The sequence below is a fragment of the Rhinolophus ferrumequinum genome, chromosome 6, assembly GCF_004115265.2.
Source record: "Rhinolophus ferrumequinum isolate MPI-CBG mRhiFer1 chromosome 6, mRhiFer1_v1.p, whole genome shotgun sequence".
Taxonomy (NCBI): Eukaryota; Metazoa; Chordata; class Mammalia; order Chiroptera; family Rhinolophidae; genus Rhinolophus; species Rhinolophus ferrumequinum.
In genome coordinates this window covers 71,590,337-71,610,936 of record NC_046289.1, presented here as the reverse complement: position 1 = coordinate 71,610,936, position 20,600 = coordinate 71,590,337, and the positions used below count along the sequence as shown (strand labels likewise).

Below are 20,600 nucleotides of genomic sequence, written 5' to 3'. Positions count from 1 at the left end.
GGTCCATCAGCTCCAAGTCAAGTAGTTGTTTCAATCTAGTTGTGGAGGGTGCAGCTCACAGTGGCCCATGTAGGGATCGAACCAGCAACTTTATTGTTAAGACCACCTTGCTCTGGGGCGGCCGGATGGCTCAGTTGGTTAGAGATCGAGCTCTCAACAGCAAGGTTGCCAGTTCAATTCCTGCATGGGATGGTGGGCTGCGTCCCCTGCAACTAGAGATTGAAAACAGCAACTGTACTTGGAACTGAGCTGCTCCTTCCACAAGTAGATTGAAGGGTGACTTGGAGCTGATGGGCCCTGGAGAAACACCCTGTTCCTCAATATTCCCCAATAAAAATTAAAAAGCAAAAAAACAAAAAAACAAACACTTTGCTCTAAGCAGCTGCCCCCACTACATGCACTTCTGTTGGCAGGCTTGAAGGGGGGGCCCCAGACCACACCCACCGGAATTAATCTCATCATGCCCTTTATCTTGTTTATGTCAGTCACCGAGAATTCCCAAACTACCAAGTCACCTCTCGTCTTTTACACTCTAATAATCATCACTCTTCATTCCCTTTTTTCCCCCCATCTACCTACCTCTTCCAACTCCTGGAATTCTTTCGTGCTCTTCTGAACAATATGTATCTTCAACTTCTTTTCTGAATGTTCCCTGTACATTCCAGCTCTGAGCCCTCGGTTCTCCTGAGGACTCTGCTTCTGCTATCACCTTAAGTAACTGTTTTCTCTCACACCATGGTACCACTGTGTCTAGAGGCGGTGCAGGTTTCCTCATTTTTCCTTACACCATTTTTAGACTATTCTTTCTCATCCCTAACACACTTCAGCTTTGAAATAATGTTAGACTATACCACGTCAATACCACTCCTGTCACAAATCTTGATGATTTCAATATCCATGTAGAGTAACTTTCTGATACTCCAGTCTCTCTCAGTTCTTTGCTCCTCCACCCCTACTTCAGCCACTCATTCCCTTGGTCATAGACCTACAGCTATTCCGTATCACATTCTCAAACATCCCTCTCTCCCAGCATTACCTATCTTTCCCGTTCATTGCCTTCAGTGCACTGAGTCCAACAACTCATCCCTTCACCAGGACCTACAATCCATTGATCTTCCTTTCCACTGACTGTATTCCCTCCCCCCACCCCCATGTCTTCATTTCCCTCCTCCAGCTAAACAGTGCTTTGTTACTTTGTCGTAAACACCTCACTTCATGCCTCTCTCTTGGTTTTGTCATACCCAGCTCTTCACCTGCTTTACCCCTAGGCCCATGCAGCTGAAAGGGCTAGCAAAAAACCAGCTGACTTGTCTTACTTTAAACTCATCACCATGAAACTTAATTGGGTCCTCTGTGTTACCTAGCAATATACTCTAGTCCTTTCACTTGCCCTCTTTTTGATAACTGGTACCTTCTGACCCCTCAAATCTCCAACATCTCCCCCCATTCTCACTGTTACTTTGGTTCCTATTTCAATGAGAACATAGAAACCATCAGAAAATACAAGCTCTCACCACTACATCTAACCACCTTCCAGCATTTATACCCATATATTCTGCTTTCCCTCTTGCTTTCCCATATACCAGTGGTTCTCAACTGGGACTGACTTTTGTACCCCAGAGGACATTTAATGGTTGTCACACCTGGGAGGCAGTGCTACTGGCCAGTGGCCAGGGATGCTGCAAAATATCCTACAATGCACAGAACAGTCCCCCACAACAGAATGGGCTAAAATGTCATTGGTGTAAAGGTTGAGAAACCCTGCTATAAAAAATCTGTGCTCCTGTCTAAATACTTGTGCAGTAGATCCCATCTTCAAGCTTTTAAGGACGTCTCTCAACAATTTTTCTTCTTTTTCTGTAGAGTCAGTCTTTCCCTTTTCTTTCCTGGATCTTCCTATCAGCACACAAATATGCTATCATTTTCCTCATCTTACAAATACATGAACCCGTCGACCTCATTTCCACTTCCAGTTGCTTCCTAGTTTTCTGACCCATTTCACAATAAAACATCTTAAAAGAGTTGTCTCCAATTCCTCTCCGCCAGTTCCCTATTTAGTCCGCTCCATCAATACTGTTCTTATCACAGTCACCGATGGCTTGCACAAACCCAGATCTAATGGTATGTTCTGCTTCTTCCTACATAAGCTGTCAGCAGCGTTTGACACTCCCTCTTGTGAAACATTTTCTTTGCTTGGCTTTAGGACATACTCTCTAGTTTGCCTCCTGGCTTCCTGACTGCTCTTTCTTAGTCTCCTTTGCTGGTTTCTCCTCATCTCTATAACTTACTAACTTTCCCTGAGTTCAGTCCTTGGACTGCTTCTCTACACACATACCTGTAGTGATTCCACCCAGTGTTAAAACCATTTTAATATGGATGACTCCCAATTGTTTACCTCCAACCTGGACTTCTGTCCTGAATATGTAGCTGCCCTTTGGCATCTGGACTTGGATGGCATCTCAAATTGACCATGACAAAGTTGAACTTATTTTCTCCTGAACTCACTGTGGTACTATTTCTTTCTTCTTTTTTTTTTTTTTTAAGATTTTATTGGGGAAGGGGAACAGTGTATTTCCAGGACTTTATTTGGGAACAGTGTGTTTTTCCCAGGACCCATCAACTCCAAGTCAACTTGTCCTTCAATCTTAGTTGTGGAGGGCGCAGCTCAGCTCCAAGTCCAGTCGCCGTTTCTAGTTGCAGGGGTGCAACCCACCATCCCAAGCGGGAATTGAACCAGCAACCTTGTTATTAAGAGCTTGCGCTCTAACCAACTGAGGCATCCGGCCTCCCCAGTCTTTCCTTTTTCAATTAATGACAACTCTGTCCTAGATGTTCATGTCATATCACCTTGGTATTATCTTTGACACCTCTCTTTCATCTCTTCCAATTTATCAAATGTGGACTTTACCTTGAGGATATATCCAGAATCCCCTTTCTCCTCATTTCCCCTGCTGCCGCCCTAGACCGAGCCACAATTACCTATCTACAATATTATTGCAGTAGCTGGTCTAGTGGCTTCTACCATTGCCCACTTACAGTCAATTCTCAACACAGCAGCCAGAGTGAATAGTGTTAACATGGAAGCCATATTATGTCACTCCTGCTCAAAACCATCCGTGTTTTCCTATATTTGAGTAAAAACCAGAGTCCTTTAAAGCCTGTGAGACCCTCCATGAGCTGTCCCACTGTCATGCAGGGTGTCATGCGGGATCTCAGCTCCTGCTCCCCACATAAGAACACAGGATAGGGTGAGGCCACAAAGGAACACCCACGGAGCCATAGATAGGGGAGTCATACCACTATATTCTCGCTGGCGGCTGGGTTGGAGACACAGGAAGCAGGACTATCCCCAACCTGCCGTCCACTTCTCTCTGCCAACTAACCTCACTTGCTATCTGCAATCTGCCGTGCTAACTGCAATCCGCTCTTGCTTGCTCAGCCACCATCTTCTTGCTAGCCCCCATTTTCTGCTAATGTAGCCAGGGCAGTTATATTAGTGGCCAATGGCTCACTGGTTACAGCTGACGGCCAACTAGCCACAGCTGATGGCCAGCCAATCACAGTTGATGGCCATTTACTACCCGAGCCAGCAGCTTTCCACGTGAGGCCGAGAGCCTGGAAACTGCACTCCTGGCTCTGTCCCCACACCCACCCTTCCCCACTGACTGCTTTGACCTTATTTCCTGCTACTCACTTTGTTCACTCTGCTCCAGCAACATTGGCCTTAAGCACTGAAGGTGTACTGACCCTTCAGGGTCTTTATACTTGTTGCTCCCTCTGCCTGGAAAGCTTTGCCTCCAGGTATAGCTCACTCCATCATAGTCTTAAGTCTTTAATCAACTTTTTTTTCTTTTTTATTAGTGAGGACTTCCTGACAACCGTACTTAGAATTGCATGCCTCCAGCACTTTCTAGTTCCTTTCCTGTTTTTTTTCCTCATCATAGCACTTATCACTTTCTAATTTAATAGTTTTATTTATTATCATTGTTTGTCTCCTCCCATTAGAATATAAAGTTTCAGGTGATCACTTCATAAGGTAAATGTCTAATCACTATGTTGTACATTTGAAGCTAATATAATGTGTATCAACTGTAATTGAAAAATAAATTTTAAAAAGAATATAAACTCCAATAGAGGAGGGGCTTTTTATCTAGTTTATTCATTGCCATATCAACTCCTAGTACTTGGAATTGGGTCTGGCACGTAGTGGACATTCAGTCAGTATTTGCTGAGTGAATGAATAGGTTGACGGAGAAGTAAACCAGAGAAATAATCAAAGGACTATAAAGTAAGAGTTGGGCCAAAAGATGAAAAGAATTAGGATTATACGAGTTTGGGAAAAGAGTAACTTTCTGATTACTTACTAAGTAGAAAGTGGTGAAAACACATTTTCATTTACAAAGGATAGACACACAAATAGGTTGAAAATGCACTAAGACATAGAAGTTTAAAATGAGAAACTTTGGGATCAAAGACAGAGTGGGATGCAAGCAGAAAGAAGATAAATTCCTCTTCTTGGATATATTTAGGGACAGGACTGAACCCTGCCACTCTAGGCTTTGGCAATTAATTTTATAAATGGGAATCAGGTATGTTTTTACACATTAGCCTTGGGTAGTTATTTGTAAATTTTTATTAATATCATGGGGTGGAATGGATCTTGAAGGGAGGACCTTCTTTGGCACTGTTGCCTCAGTTGGTGATGCTTAGTAGGGGAGTTCTTTCCTTAGCGCGCATTGGGCTCTTGCCTGAAGCTTCCCAAGGATAGCTCAAAGTTTGTGGAGCCAAGAGATCAAAATCATGGCTCTGTGAGTCCTAAACTGGGCTCCTCCTCCTAGTTAAGTCTCCTGAGTCTCTTAGAGGTTCAGCATGTCCTGCTGATTCCCACGTATGAAGGCAGTGGGGGATGTTTTGCCCTGGACAGCATCTCCATGTATAGGGCCGCAGGGCCGGCTGACCGAGGGATCACAGGTAGGCTCCTGTGAGGAGTGGAACCTGTCCTCAGCGTGTCTAGCCATGGGACTAACCCCACCCTTGGCGTCTATGTATGCCCTGCAGTTTGGAATTTTCCCAGTCACATGACTATGAGGACAGTATCCTGAGAATACTGTCATAGGACTTCATGAGGACACATGCCACTCTGACTACATGGTTAGGAAGAATGAGCAGAGGACAAGGTGAGCACCCTTGTCAGTCCTCCTCTGGGACAACTGCCCCACTTCCTGGCCCTGTTCCTATATACCTGCTCTTGGTTTGCCTGCAGGTCTTGCTCAGTGATGTAGCCTGAAGGAGCAGGAGTGCTGAGAGGTACATTCCAGGTCCTCCTTTGGTGGCGGCTTCTGCAGCCGGTATAAAGTCACCAAGTCTTCAAAAGACTTGGCGGCAGAGAAGGGAAACCCAGATTTAGCAAGGAGCAGAGAGTATCTGTCATCCCTGAAATTTCTGTCCTTGGGGATTTAGGAATAATAGGGCTTCTTTACTGTTCAATTTTTCTGTTTTGCTGCCGAAACTTCTTGCTTTCTTCCAAAATGGAAACCATAAACCCATTTGGATATAGATAGAGACTACAGCTACTGTTTCCCCACAGCCAGTACTCCCCACTGCAGTCCTCTTTCCCTTTTGCTTGCCAGATGCCAGAATATTCAGTTAAGTTATAACTTGTCAGACACTTGCTCCTTTAGGTTCTTAACTGTGAAGAAGTTCTTGATGTGGTTCTGCACAGTGGTCAGGCTCACTGCGTGGGACAGTGCCTTGTGGTAGGTGTTCAGATGGACCGAGGAGCCCAGTTCACATCTGTGCAGAGGAAGGGGGCAGTGCAGAGTGATTAGAGGTGGGGCCTCACTTCTCACGTAAGAGAGGAAATGGAGATTTACTGTTGGTAGGTCAGGGCTTCTTATGGGGGTCAGCCTCTTGCTGTCTCTCACTCCCTTACCCACCTACCCACTTACTCACCAGGTTTCTTGTGGAATGGACAGAAGGATAAACAACACAGCAGTGAGTGCTGCCCACCAAGTAAAGATGAACATGAGCAGGCAGAGCTAGTGGAAGGAAGGGTGCCAGCCGGCAGGGGCGAGGAATGCAGCCCACCCCTTGTCCACGCCTCAGTACCATCCACCTTGTACCCCAAGGATGCTCCTCTAACTCTCCCAGGTCCTCCCAGCCCTGGGCCTAATGCCAACACCTGCCCATACTAGCCAGGCGACTGCCTAAGGGGGCGTGGAAACAGCCCGAGTTGATGAGGGCATCGGAGCAGAGGAAAAAGTTAGAGATGATGGGAGCGATGGTGTTCAGACCAGCTTTGGGGCACATGAAAGGTCAGGGTCAGTCTGCAAACGAGTTAGGGATCTAGGTCGGGAGAGTCAAGGGCATCTTCTGGCTTCCCTTTCCTTGTACTCCCTATTCCCTACTCCCCACACACACCACCCCCACCACCACCAAGTTAGCAGACATTTTCTTCCACTTTAAGGACTAGAGAGAGAGAAAAGAAGCTATAGGGTCAGGCCCTAAAACCCAGATGTGGGGTGGTGGGGGGCATGAAGAGAAAGGCAATTAATGAAGCCAGGTGGGAGGGGGGCTGGAGGAGTACTCACCAATAAGGGTGAAACCGACAGCAATGAGGAAGGTGAACAGATAGCCTCGCAGAGATTCATTGTTCTTGCCATAGCCTTTCCCTGAAAAGCCAATGACGGGGTGCAGTTTATCTTGGCACAGCCGCTATAAGAAGGAATGGTGACTATTAGAGGAGAGTGCCAGGAAGAAGGAGAATGATAGCTTCCCACTCTTCTAAAGAGGCAGGAGGGAGTATGGAGCACAGAGGGAAGAGGTGAGGAAGCTTAGGGATCTTAACAGGAAGGAAGGATAGAAGGAGGAGAGTGTGGGGAGATCTCTGGGAATGTGCAATGGGAAAAACAGAGGAGGCAATGGAAGAGTGACGCCGTCCCCAAATGTTGCCTTGATTTATGAGCAGACTTTGAATTTTGCTATGTGAGCTTGGATCATCTCTGATAGACCAGCCAACCACAGTCATCACCACCTAACTCCTGGTTGCTGAGACAAAGCCCTCTTTTGCTCTTCCTCCTGAAAAAATTAGACTCCTAGGATGGCCCTGTCTACTTACATTCTTCTAAAATTGAATATGCCCTGAAACTTATGGGAAAACTAGGTGAAAATGTGGGTGGAAGGCATTGTTTCTGGAATGCACTGATTCTGCCTCTGCCTGTCCTTCTCATGTCATGAGCATGGTGTTTGCCTTCAGTCGCCTGATGTCTGCAGGAATCATCAGTGCTACCCTGTCTTCTGCTTTGTTTCAGTCCTCAAATTCTACCTAGGTACCTTAGCAAGAGATACCTAGAATTAGTTGGTACCTTAGCAAGAGACTTCTGAAGACACAGGGTTGGGTTTCGTATCTCACCACCGACCCCACCTCGGGAGATGGAGGAAACCCCGCACTGGGGGTAGGTCACCTAGGGTCCCCCGTCCCTTCACCTCCCCTTCCCCTCCGCCCTTTACCGACTCACCCGGGTTATGTTGGCGTTTCACGTCAGTATTGTTTGCTCCAAGGGTCTCAGCTTTACTGTACACGGAAAAATCAACAGTCATAGCCCAGGATTGACCCAAAACACGCTTTGCTCCTCTTGCCCCACTTTGCCGCGGGACTGCGCGGTGCAGACTCTTTTCACCCGCCCTCCTCCGCCCCGCAGCCCCGTCGGGTGAGCGCAGCCTTTTCGTCCTGGCTCACTGAACCCGATCCCACATCCTCATTGGCATCCGAATTTGCCTCGCTCAGCACCAGGACATGACCTACAGGTGGAAGGAGAAGGAGGTCACCTCGGGTCGGGGCCCAGGGGATTGGATGTCGGAGTCTGGGCACCCGGAGCCCAGGTCCAAGCCCGCCAGCGCAGGCTATAATTAGCCGGGTGCGACTGCTGACCCGGATGCCCAGCGAGTTCCCTCTGCCACGCTGCCCGAAGCAGATCAGGCGCAAGTGAGAGGGCAAGTGGAACCCCGGTGTCTCGGGAGGGCGACTATCTAAATGGGGGCAAGACGGGAGGGGTATGGCCCCGGGTAGTGGATCTTTACACAGGCTTCTTGCACGCTTTGCTGCAGCTCGCGACACCCATAGTTGGGCGGTATAGCCTGGCTGCTCAAGCCTTGGAGTGGAGTGCGGGGGGTTTGGGGCAGCAGATGGGGGAGGGGGTGGTTGAAGGGTTTGAAGTAGGGAGAGGGACAGACTCGTCGCCGGGCTGGAGGCAGGGATTCCTCCAGCCTCTCTGGGTCAAGTTCTGACCCCCTCCTCTCTTCTCTCTGCTCACCTCCAGCAATCCAGCGAACCTGGGCCATGAGCGTGTCGGAGTCGGCACCTCGTCCTTCCAACCCGGGGCGCGTCTCTCTTCCCGTACAGAAGGACGGCTTTGGCTTGCCTTCGCCGGGCCTGAGAACCCCCTCCTGGCCTCGGACCCCGGACGAGGATCCAGGTTTGCCCCCCTTTCCTCTGGAAGAGCCTGGCCCCAGGTCCATGCCCCAAGGGAACCTTCCCTCTCCAGCCTTGTCCCTAGAGGAAGAGGAGGACGAAGAGGATGAGGATGGAGGAGACGCGGCGGAGCCTGAGGGGCTGCGCAGTGAGGAACACCTGAGCCAGTTTTTCGCGGAGGCACAGCGGCTGCGGGAGCAGAGGTTGTTGCTGGATGAAGAAGTGTCCGTCGGGGGACGAGTATACGGGGTGCATCGAGTGATCCTGGCAGCAGTTAGCAGCCTCTTTCGAGACAGGCTGAGCGGCGATGGTCCGCGATCTCCTTTCAGCCTCGACGTGGCCCCCGGGGCCTGGGAGGCCGTGCTGACCTTTGCCTATGAGGGGGTGCTGGGTCCCGCCCCGCTGGAGGATGTGTTGATCGCTGCTGAGGCCCTGGGAGCGCCCAGGGTGAAGGCCGCGGCCCAATGGAAACGCGAGAGGGCTGGAAGCGCCCAGAAGGATGAACAGCAGCCCAGCCAGGCAGAGGAGCTGAGGGAGAACCTGCGCAGCATCGAGCTCCTATACCAAGAGGGCGTCGGGTGTGACCTGGAGCTAGAGGCGGGCGGCTGCCGGCTGTGGGGTGAGGGCCTGTGGGGCATTATGTTACTGCGGGTGCAAATGCTACGGGAATGGTGTGTGCAAGCAGCAGACGGTTTGATCGCTACCATAGTGATTTTGATCCCTGCTGCAGACAGAATTTCCCTGGGGAGGCTTTTGGTGCCTTTCCTGACTCACTGAGGGTGGGGCATGCGCAGTTAAGTTGTTTTCCTAGGAGCTCTGACAGATTTAAGCTCAGTCTCCACACTGTAGCTCTTCCTGTGCCCAGTAACAAGGAATTTCCAGCCAACTGGCTGAAGCTAAGGGTGTAGCACATGCCAGTAGAACAAGCAGAAAGTGACTGACTCACACAGGCACGAACCAAAGGCCCTTTTTGGCATCTTCTATTTAGAACACAGGAAAAACCAGGGGAATATCATGGAAAAACTTAGTGTGTCCTTTCACCTAAGTGTGCTTGACACCATGGCAGATGTGATCCTACAGATAATGAGCAAGGTCTGGTACTATTTTGCCAGAATCTTAAGGCTACCGGGCCATGGCACTTTGAAGTTAACTCTGTTCATCACCAAGAAAGCTAAGGAGGCTTGAATAAGTTGAGTATTATTTAGATTCTACTAACATAGTGAGGTTACCATAGTGAAGTACCACCGGGTACCATAGTGAGGTACCCCTGGGTACCATGAATTGTTATGTATGCCATCTCTTTTAATTCCCACTGAAAACTAGTGAGACAGGTACCATAATCCCTAGGTGCAGAGAAAGAATATTAAACTCAGAGATATTAACTGGTGAGAACCAGGATACAAGCCCACATCCAGTAGCCGAGTCAGCTTTCACTAGGCCATGCATTGCCTCCTATGCAGCCAAACCAAAGGTTCATAGGAACTGGCAAGTAGAGTTGGGATGCAGACACACAGAGTTTCAAATTAAAAGGGATGAGTTTAGAGATTATCTAGTTCAGCTCTTACACTTTATTGATAAAGAAATCAGACTTCAAGAAATGTCCAATGTCACATAGCTACTGCTCATTAAAGGAATGACTGGGACCCAAAGAGCTTCTGGGACTCCCAGAAGGAAAAGCATCTGTCTAAGCTTGGGCTGCTGTGATAAAAATACCATAGACTGGGTGGTTTAGCAACGGAAATTTATTTTTCAATTCTGGAGACTGTAAATCCAAGATAAGGGTGCCAGCATGGTCAGGTTCTGCTTAGGGCCTCTTCCTGGTTTGCAGAGAGCCACCTTCTCACTGTATTTTCACTCGGGGGTTGGGAGAGAGAGAGAGAGAGAGAGAATATTTCTCTCATGTCTCTTTATAAGTGCACTAATCCCATTCATGAGTATACCACTCTCATACCTAATTACCTCCCAAAGGCACCACCTACAAATCTGAAAACACCATCCCATTGGAACTTCATCACGTGAATTTGGGGGGACACAAACATTCAATACACAGCAGATCTCTAAAGTGTTCGTTATCATTTCTGATAGTACTAGATGGAGGGGGCAGGATTTAAAATTTCATGGTTATAAAATTCTCACTAGGGTTTGGAACTTAAACATGTTTATATCACTGTTTTCATTTTTCTAAGAAACATTCCAACTTAATGGTGGGAACCTGTCACTTAAAATTCTAGGGACTAATGATGAGTAAGAGGGGCAATATAGGTGGTTGTGAGCCCTTTCACAGTTGGCTCTGAGCTATAGGTGGATTGATGATATGATATGGAAGATGAGATGGCTTACCTCCTTTGAGAAAGGCAGATTCTTCAGGCAATAGGTGTTTGAAAGCTGTTACCGATGTTTACCACTTGGGAGGCACCGAGCCACTACCTACTACTTACAAAAGCAGTGGAAAGCCATACCAACATCACCTGCCTTTTGAGACAGGTGAACGTGCCACAAATGGTCAAAGCACCCCGCGGTTCATAAGCCTCACTGGGAGCTTGGCCCTGTGTCATCTGCCTGAGAGGACTTCTAGCAGCACTTCCGCCTTGTATTATGAAGCATTTCAAACACAAAGCAAAGAGACCAGTAAGATGTATACCCAGACACCCATCACCCACATTTAACAATTAACATTCTAATATATTTATTTCATCTCTTTATTTAATTTATTTTTTGCTGAAGTTTAGGGTAAATCTGTGACATTTTACTCATAAATACTTGGGCTTGTGTCTCTTTAAACGAGGACATTTTTCTCATATAACCATAATACCTTTATCATTTCTAACACAATTAACAATAATTCCTTCATATCATCTAGTCCACATTGAAATTTTCTCACTTGTCCAAAAAATGTCTTTTAGAGCTGGTTTGTCAATTCAGGGGCTAATCAAGGACTATGTTGTACTCAGACATATGTCTCTTAACATTCCTTTACTCTGGTACAACTCTCCCTTTCTTGTGACTTGACTTATTGAAGAAACACAGCTAGTTATCTTATAAAATGCTCCATCTGTATGTGTTTTCCCTCATGGTTTTGTTTAACTTGTTCCTTTAGCCCCAAAATTTCCTATAAACTTCAATTTAGATCTAAAGGCTTGATTAGATTTTAGGTTAAACATTTCTGTCAGAATACGTTATGGCTGATACCACGCGTGCACATGAGTTACATTAGGAAGCATATGAGATTTAGTTGTTTAACAGCATTTGTTAATAGAACAATTTCCGTGTCATGAGGGCCATGCTGACAAGCAGGATATCGGCACACAGATATGCTCATTGCAGCCTGACGTCAGTGACAGTGGATGGTGAAGATATGCCCAAACAGGCCCTGCATGGAAATAGAAAATAAATCACTTCCTTTCTCTAGGACTCAGTTTCCTTATCTTAAAAGTAGATGATTTTGAAGGTTTCCAGTTTAAAATCTCATGATTCCATGCATTATACCAAGGTGAGGAGGGAGTGTGCAGAGGAAAGCTAGAACACATGAAAAATTTTACACAAGATCTTGGACAAGAGGAGATGGCAGTCAGAGTAGGTTGGGTCACAGTCATTCCTGAGTGTGGAACCACTTTCTTAGTAAAATCTGATAACAGAATTGTTGGTGTCAGTCAGTGGCTCTTACAATTGTAAAGAACTTCATTCTGTGCACAATATAGAAAGACCTGTGTAATTTAACCATAGGTTGTTGAGGTTGATTTTGTGCCCCCCTTTAGCAAGTGCTGTTTATGGCATCTTCTCAACTTGATCTATCAAGACTCTTTTTCTAATTGACCTGTATCAGAAAGACTCCATCCAGATCCAGACCATCCATCCAGACCTCCTGAATCAGAATCTCCAGGGGTGGGTTCCTGAAATCTGCATTTTAACGAGCACCCCTTGGTATTCTGAGGCCCATCTCAGTTTGACCTGTGGCCTTGGGTGGTTGGTCCAAAGTTGGGATTGTGAAGTTGGGATATTGCTTAGCACTTTGCAACACTCTGGATCCCCTCTGCTTCTTCCTCCTGCAGTGCACCGAGCAGCCCTGGCCTGTGGCAGCGAGTTCTTTGGGGCCATGCTCCTGAGTGGAATGAGGGAATCCCAGGGCACAGAGGTGTCTCTACACACCATGTCTGCCCAGGACCTGCGACTCCTCGTCTCTTTTGCCTATTCTGGGGTTGTGCGGGCAAGGTGGCCAGGACTGCTGAGAGCTGCCCAGGCTGCTCTGCAGTACCAGAGTGCCTCCTGCCTGGCTCTGTGCCAGAGAGCCTTGGCACGGGGCCTCAGTCCTGCCCGTTGCCTCGCCCTGTTCCCCATGGCTGAAGCCCCCGGATTGGAGAGGCTCTGGAGCAAAGCCCGTCACTACCTCCTCACCCACCTGCCTGCAGTGGTTTTGTGCCCTGCTTTCCCTTCTTTACCGGCTGCCTGGCTGGCTGAGCTCCTGGATTGTGATGAGCTACACATGCAGGAGGAGTTAGAGGCCTTTGTGGCTGCACGGTGTTGGCTAGCTGCCAACCCTGAGACCCAGGAGTCAGAGGCCAAGGCCCTGCTTCGATGTGTCCGCTTTGGCCGTATGTCTACTAGGGAGCTGCGGAAAGTACGGGCAGCGGGGCTGCCTCCACCCCTGTCTCAGGAATTGCTGCATCAGCTGATAGTGGAGTCTGAGATTCCAGGTCAACAGAGGCGGAGGGAGCCTGACCAGGCTCTGGTAGTGATTGGTGGGGACGGGCTCAGCTCAAACATGGCCGTAAGACAGCCATCCCGAGGAGTGTGGTGGGCCCGGGCCTTCTGCTGTGGCATGGGACTGGTTCGAACTGTGGAGTGGGGGCGGCTGCCTGCCCTGCCAGCCCCAGGGCGCTTCCGGCATGGGGCTGCGAGCCTGGCAGGAAGTGAACTCTACGTGTGTGGGGGACAGGATTTCTACAGCCACTCCAACATCCTGGCTTCGACTCTCAGGTATGGCCCCAAAGTAGACAGCTGAGGGAAATTGCTGGCCCAGCCAACCATAGACTCCCAGGGTCACTCTTCCCGTCTCTTGTCACACTGTGTCTAGGTGGGACCCCAGTCAAGAGGACTGGGAAGAGATGGCACCTTTGTGCCAGGCTCGGAGTTTTTTCCCCCTCGTGGCACTGGATGGACTCCTTTATGCCCTGGGTGGACGAGCCAATGGTGTTGCCCTCAACTCTGTGGAGACCTATAACCCTGAGCTCAATGTCTGGAGGTGAGCAGGGAAGGGGGAGGGGCTGTTTCTAGGCATCAAGGAGAGACTCAGGGACTTGGAAGAGAAGGAGAGATGAGGATGATTGTTGCCTGATCATGTGCCCTGTTCTCTCTCAGGCCAGCACCTGCACTTCCAGCACCTCGTTTTGCCCATGCAGCTGCTGTTTTGGAGGGTCGGTTGTACATCAGCGGTGGCTGCAACAGGTCTCACCAATGCCTTGCCTCATTGCTGCACTATGACCCCAAACTCGAGAAGCCGGGGACACTTTTGAGCCCTATGGGGGTGCCTCGGGCTGGCCATGTCATGGCTGCTCTGAGTGGGCGGTTGTACGTAGCGGGTGGGCTAGGTGAGACTGGGGACCTGCTGAGCTTTGAGTCCTATGAACCAAGGACTGATAGCTGGACTCACCTAACACCCCTGCCCTCCCCCCACGTGGGGGCTGCATGTGCTGTGCTGCAAGGGGAACTCCTGGTGCTGGGGGGCTACAGCCACCGTACTTACGCCCTCTCCCACCTTATCCATGCTTACTGTCCTGGCCTGGGCCGATGGCTCTGCCTGGGAACGCTGCCAAGGCCTCGTGCTGAGATGCCTGCCTGTATCCTGACACTGCCAACTGTGCAGCACACAGCTTTGGGTCCCACACGGCACCAAACCAAACCTGCTGGGTGAGGCGGGAGCAACAGTGGATGGGGGGGAGCAGGGATAGGACACATCAGAAAAGAAGGGCAGAGATTATTTAGGGGGAGAAAGATAGTATTTATTCTAGCACAGTGCTTTATAACTCAAACTGCTTTTGAACATATGATCTTTACTGAGGAAAAAGTAGTTTCAAAATTCCTGGGGAAAGAGCATTGGGGAAGGGGAGGCAGCTGAATACCTAGGTTAGGAGAGCAGACCCAGAAGCAACTCTACAAGGTTTAGGGACCCTGGTATGAGTCTTGGCGGGGAAAGTACATCTAGCTGGGAAGACAGTCGAGAAGCTCCAGTAGCTAAGGTGTCGGGGCCATGAGAGGACAGTTAGAAAAATGATTCTGACCAATGGATCAAGAAGAAGAATGTGGAAAGTCCATCCATGAATGAGTTTGAGGAGTTGCGGGGGAAGGGCTGTAATTGCTGAGCCCTTCCCTTTTCCAGGACTTGCTCCTCTCTCCAACACATGGGACACCTGAACCTGCCTGACAATATTCTTTCTCACGTAACTTGTAGGCCCAGTCTAGCATTTCCTCAGCCCAGACACTGCAGGCTGCCCTTAAGAACCTCTTGGTTTTCAATCTGAGGTGTAAGTTCCCATCTGGACAACACAGGGGCTTGAGAAGCCAGGGCGTTAAGGTGGGAGTGCTGCCCGTGGGGCAGATGAGGAGGGCAGAGGCAAAGTGGGGAGGCACCACGGTGGGAAAGGCATGATACGAGGTTTGAGGGAACGGGGCAGAAGAAGTCAGAAGGCTGACTGGCTTCTTTCCTTCTCTTTGGGGTGAATTGAGGGATCAGGAGTGAAAAGAGGATAGTTGTGGTGTAAGAGGAAATGGTAGAGGGAACTGTGAGAGGCAAACAAGACCGTGAAAATTGGTTTTCCCTCTTTCTGTCTCTTTCCTCCAAAGTTTTTGAATCCATTCCCCATCCCCTTTTTGAGTCAGATGCTTTCTCTCTCCCTTCTTCCACCCTGCTCGTCTTTCTTTTTTTCTTTCTTCTTTGTTTTCTCTTCTCCTTTTCTCCATCACAGTTATTAAGTTACCTACTATGTGCCAGGCTGTATTCAAGACACTAAGGATACAAAAGTCAGAGAACTCCTGACCAGCAGACAGACTTGTAAACAAATACAAGTTTTGCAGTGGACTTAGAGGTGCGGACACTTACCTCATACTTCATGAGGTATGAGTGCCCGGAGGATAGAGGAGTGAACTCTGCCCAGGGAAGGCTTCTGTTAGGGAAGGCATCACCATCAGATGGGTGTAGTTTGAACTGGATCTTGAAGGCCTCCTGACTCACAAGTTGGAGACGGAGGAAGACATTCCAGTCAGAGAAGGGAAGCAAGTGGGAAACGTAGGACCCTGTGTCTCCATACTAAAGGGAATGTCAGAATTCCAACAGTTCTTCAGAGAATCCTGCTGCTGTGGCCAGCCTACTCTTTCCTCTGGAGCTTTCTGAAGACAATGGCTTTCGCTTAGTGATTGTATGTTCCCTCCATCCACAACTCCCTGAAATCTTTCTTGTCTGGAATTTTCCATTTCTGACCCTTGAGCAGCTTAGGGCAAGGAAGGGCCAGTTCTTTTTGCCTAAATCAATTTTCTATTACCATTGTTTATTACGATTCTCATGCTCCTAAGGGTGAGATGAAGGAGACTCCCTTGCATCTTTTTACATCCTGGCCCTGGAGGTACTTGACATGTTTTTGTGGGTTTTTTTTTTTCTCAAGATTTCATTATTTTATTAAGGTTATTTTTCTATATCTCTGTTTAGGAACGTAGGTGAAAATGAGGAGGGGTAAGTAGGATATATAAAAGAGAAAAAGAATTAAAGAAGACAGGGAAGAAGGAAATTGGAGGCATTGAAAAACTATGAGGATTGGGTCTTTAGGGTAAACTGTGAACATGTTCTTTATGATTTGTACAAGAAGACAGGCTTAAATAAAGGTTTCCCCATGATTAAATCATTCTTGTCTGAGTTTCTTTATTATGAAAAACATTCAGTTTCCCCTGTAATTTGGTTTCTATCTCTACCACACTACTGAAACTACTCTCATTGTCACCGTGACCTACTTCTCGTCAAATGAAACAGTCTAGACCATCCTCATTCTCCATCTTTCTGCAGAAATTGACTGGCTTGAAAACTGGCTCTTACTGTAAAATTTTTTCCGTCCCTGGCTCCAGAGATAGCACACTCCCCTGAGCCTTCTCTTGTTTCTCCAATCCAGAGAGGGGTCAGAAAGCCAAATCATAGTGCCCTAAGAGGGCCTAGCTCCATCCCAGTGGAGCTGACAGCAAAGAGATCAAAAGTATGCACATGGGAGTTGTTAGTGGCAGAAGTCTCCAGGTTTCATGTTCTAAGTCTGATTTTTTTTCAGCAGCTCCTCTTGGATGTACGACTATAATGAGTTCCAGCTCATCATGCTTTGTTGCCACCATCATTTTCCCTTATTCCTAGACATGAATCTTGGTAATTATTTTGAGATTTTTTTTTCCCCTTATCTTTTTATCTTTTTTATTTTTATTGGGGAACAGTGTGTTTTTCCTGGGCCTATCAGCTCCAAGTTGTGTCCTTCAATCTAGTTGTGGAGGGCACAGCTCATCTCCAAATCTAGTCGCCATTTTCAATCTTTAGTTGCAGGGGGCACAGTCCACCATTCCATGTGGGAATTGAACTGGCAACCTTGTTAAGAGCTCGCGCTCTAACCAACTGAGCCATTCAGCTATGCCCCCCACCCTGCCCCTATCTTTTTTATTCACTTGACTCATCATGTAATTCTGAACTATTGAAATAGAAACCTAATTGAACTGTTCTCCCAATATTTTGTCTATCAAATTCACTATATATATTATGTCCTGGACACCTGGAAAACTGATAAGAGACAAGGTTTAAAAATGGGGAGAAAAAAAAAAAGGAGGATAAAAATGTCACATGAAAACACCCTATTAGCTGCAAAACTAACAACCATTATTTATCCAGACAGACAGTCTGGGCTGTAGAAGCAACAATGTCCAACCAAAAGAATAAAAAGCTGCACAGAAAGATTATTTAATAGAATCATAGAATGAAGAGATTTTAGAGATCATGTAATTCAAACCCTTCTTTATATAGTGTAGGATGCCAAGGCATGTGGCACAGTCTGAGTTATGAAAAGGAAGGTTTTCATGAGAGCAGTTTCCAGGTGACATAGTTGTACATAAGGACTGAGAGGCGGACTGGGATAAACATCACAATTTAGGTCTACAGGCAAGACAGTCAAAATTGCTCTTTCAGTGCCATAGACTACATTAAAATCCTGGCTAACTCTTGATATCAAGGGGTCATAGGTAGAAGAGTGTGAATTTATAACACAGCTCCTGTATATATATATATGTGTATATATATATATGTGTATATATATATATACATATATATATATATATATATATATATACCGTGTTTCCCCGAAAATAAGACCTAGCCAGACAATCAGTTCTAATGCATCTTTTAGAGCAAAAATTAATGTAAGACCCAGTCTTATTTTACTATTATATATATATATGTATATATATATGTGTATATATATGTATATATGTGTGTGTGTGTGTATATATATATATATATATATACACACACACACACACATATATATACATGGTCTGACAATTAAGTTTGTGAACTTGTTGCAACAATGTTGCAAACCTTTTTTGATATCAAAGGCATTATTCATTATGAATTTGTACCAAGTGGACAAACAGTTAACCAACTTTACTATTTGGAAGTACTAAAAAGGCTACGTGAAAAAGTTGGATGACCTGAACTTTTTGCCGACAATTCATGGCTCTTGCATCATGACAATGCACCAGCTCACACAGCACTGTCTGTGAGGGAGTTTTTAGCCAGTAAACAAATAACTGTATTGGAACACCCTCCCTACTCATCTGATCTGGCCCCCAGTGACTTCTTTCTTTACCCAAAGATAAAGAAAATATTTAAAGAAAGACATTTTGATGACTTTCAGGACATTAAGGATATTATGACAACAATTCTGATGGCCATTCCAGAAAAAGAGTTCCGAAATTGCTTTGAAGGATGGACTAGGCGCTGGCGTCAGTGCATAGCTTCCCAAGGGGAGTACTTCAGAGGTGACCATAGTGATATTCAGCAATGAGGTATGTAGGACTTTTTCTAGGATGCGTTTGCGAACTTAATTGTCAGACCTCATATATATATGCATATAAGATATGCATATATATCTTATATGCATATAAGATATAATAATCTGCATTTCTGATTAGAATAATGAAATATATATATATAGGCTGAAAGTATACTAAATTAGAATCAGTAACTTGGGTTCAAGGCCCAAAACAGTTGCTGTTTTGGTAATGATGAGAAAGGTCTTAATCACTTTGAATGCCAGTATCTTAATCCATAAACTAGGGATAATACTGGTACTATACACGTCATAGTGTTATTATAGGTATGAGCCCCAGAGCTTGGGATAGTCTTAAGTACCTCTAGTCACATTTGGAAAAGGGTGCCCTGGTAGTCTGTAAATCAAGTTCTCAAGCCACATCCTTTAGATCAGTGAGCTAGATGATGCCAAACAAGGTGGCCAGTGTGCTGTAGTGACAAGCCCCTGAGACGATGAGGGCCATACAGACGGTTACAAGGTTTATCTCCATCTACTGCAGCCTCATATTGCTCCTGACATAGGGATATGGGTTCATTTGGACTCCAGCTGCCACCAAAGCATTTAAGAGGCTAGAGTTCTTCTAACTATATACCAGTGTGACTCACTACCATAGTGCCTACTTTTCAAGCAAATTGTCACTGATGAAAGCTAACTCTCTCTTAACAGAATAAGAGCTGCTTGCGTTAGATTATAGCTAACATTGTTTCAGTGCTTGCTATGTGCCAGGCTATGTGCTAATTGCTTTGCATACATGATCTCATTTCAATGCCTATACAACCTATAAAAAGAGGGTGCTATTTTATCCACATTTTACAGATAAGAAAACTGAAGCTTCGAGGAGTAAATTTACTCACGTAACGTCACACAGTTTGTAAATGTTGAGCATGTATTTAAACTTAAGTAGAAGGACTTCGGAGCCAGCTTTCTTTTTATGCCTCCTCTCCATGTATCTCCACCTCCATGGAGGGGCAGGCTTTATTCATGAAACTCATACAAGTGGGAGAAATTGAAGGCTATAAATGGCATTGGAAGCTTAGAGACATGGTTTCGAGGCGTCTAACCCCCAACTTCTATCACATTCTAGCTGTGAATTTCCAAGAAACTCAGCCAGAGTAAAGTGTTCTCACTTTCAATAGTTTGTTTCATTTATTAGGATGTGTTGAATGAGGGATTATTATGAGTATGATACACGAGATGAAACTTTTCAAATGAAGGACCTTGGCTGACCCCTTTACCATTCCAGCATCACTGGATTTTACTGCAGACTCAGGACCAGTCTCTTGTTCTGTTTAGGGTTATGAGATTACCTACCTTATGTTTTCTGCAGCTTAGCTTTACACAGCTCATCAATAGCAGAGCAGGATTTAAACACAGGTCTCTTGGACTCCAGAGTGCATGGTTAATGATCATGCTATATTATACCATCTCCACCCCCATCTTGGATTACTCACATGGTAGCCAAGTGTTCCAGTTCTCCTGGGACTATCCTAATCCCCATATTTTGTTTCATTATTCCTACAAGCAATTAAAATGTTTCCCTACGTCCACTATTTTGACATACAAAGTTTACTTCGAAATGCCCTCTCCACCCAGAGGCAGCACTCAAATCCTATGCGAGATCAGGTATCCGATCATGTTTTTAATATGATTACTTTTTTGATATGAGTCTGTACTGCTCAGGCAGGCCCTATCTTCCAACACTTGTGAACTGCTGACGTACTCTGTTTATGTGTTCATGAAAAAAGCCGCCAGGGCAATAGTTCATTTAACAGGTGGCCTTCCGCAGGCAGTCATGCTGAAAAAACTGTCAAAGGGAGAAGGCACTACTATGGCCAAGTACTGGACTGGGAATCAAGAGATTAGCTCTGTCTCTGACCAGCTTTTGAACCTGGTCAGAGACAGAGCTAGTCCTTTTGACATTTTTTTCAGCATGATTGCCTGCAGAAGGCCACCTGCTAAAATGAACTATTGCCCTGGCGGCTTTTTTCTTGAACACATGGAAAGAGTATGTCATTTGAATCCTTTGAACT

The 20,600-nt window shown here is 46.4% G+C and overlaps 1 protein-coding gene across 2 annotated transcripts; it reads left to right on the top strand.

Moving 5' to 3' along the window:
• The first annotated feature begins 7,799 nt into the window (after positions 1-7,799).
• On the top strand, positions 7,800-16,324 carry KLHL33 (kelch like family member 33). 2 transcript variants are annotated; one of them, XM_033109349.1, is made up of 5 exons: positions 7,800-7,984; positions 8,319-9,089; positions 12,520-13,444; positions 13,542-13,709; positions 13,826-16,324. In XM_033109349.1, the coding sequence occupies exons 2-5, from the start codon at positions 8,339-8,341 to the stop codon at positions 14,376-14,378; spliced, it is 2,397 nt and encodes a 798-aa protein (XP_032965240.1). In that variant the 5' UTR covers positions 7,800-7,984; positions 8,319-8,338; the 3' UTR covers positions 14,379-16,324. The 2 variants fall into 2 exon arrangements, with proteins under 2 accessions (XP_032965240.1, XP_032965239.1); XM_033109348.1 differs by having other exon boundaries at positions 7,800-7,992.
• Positions 16,325-20,600: the final 4,276 nt, after the last annotated feature.

What these genes read in the sequence shown, in the direction of transcription:
- KLHL33 (XM_033109349.1), top strand. Translation starts at nt 8,339, where the DNA reads ATGAGCGTGTCGGAGTCGGCACCTCGTCCTTCCAACCCGGGGCGCGTC. An exon ending in ATCCTGGCTTCGACTCTCAG is followed by an intron (nt 13,445 to 13,541) that starts GTATGGCCCCAA and finishes CACTGTGTCTAG; the next exon opens with GTGGGACCCCAGTCAAGAGG. An exon ending in CCTGAGCTCAATGTCTGGAG is followed by an intron (nt 13,710 to 13,825) that starts GTGAGCAGGGAA and finishes GTTCTCTCTCAG; the next exon opens with GCCAGCACCTGCACTTCCAG.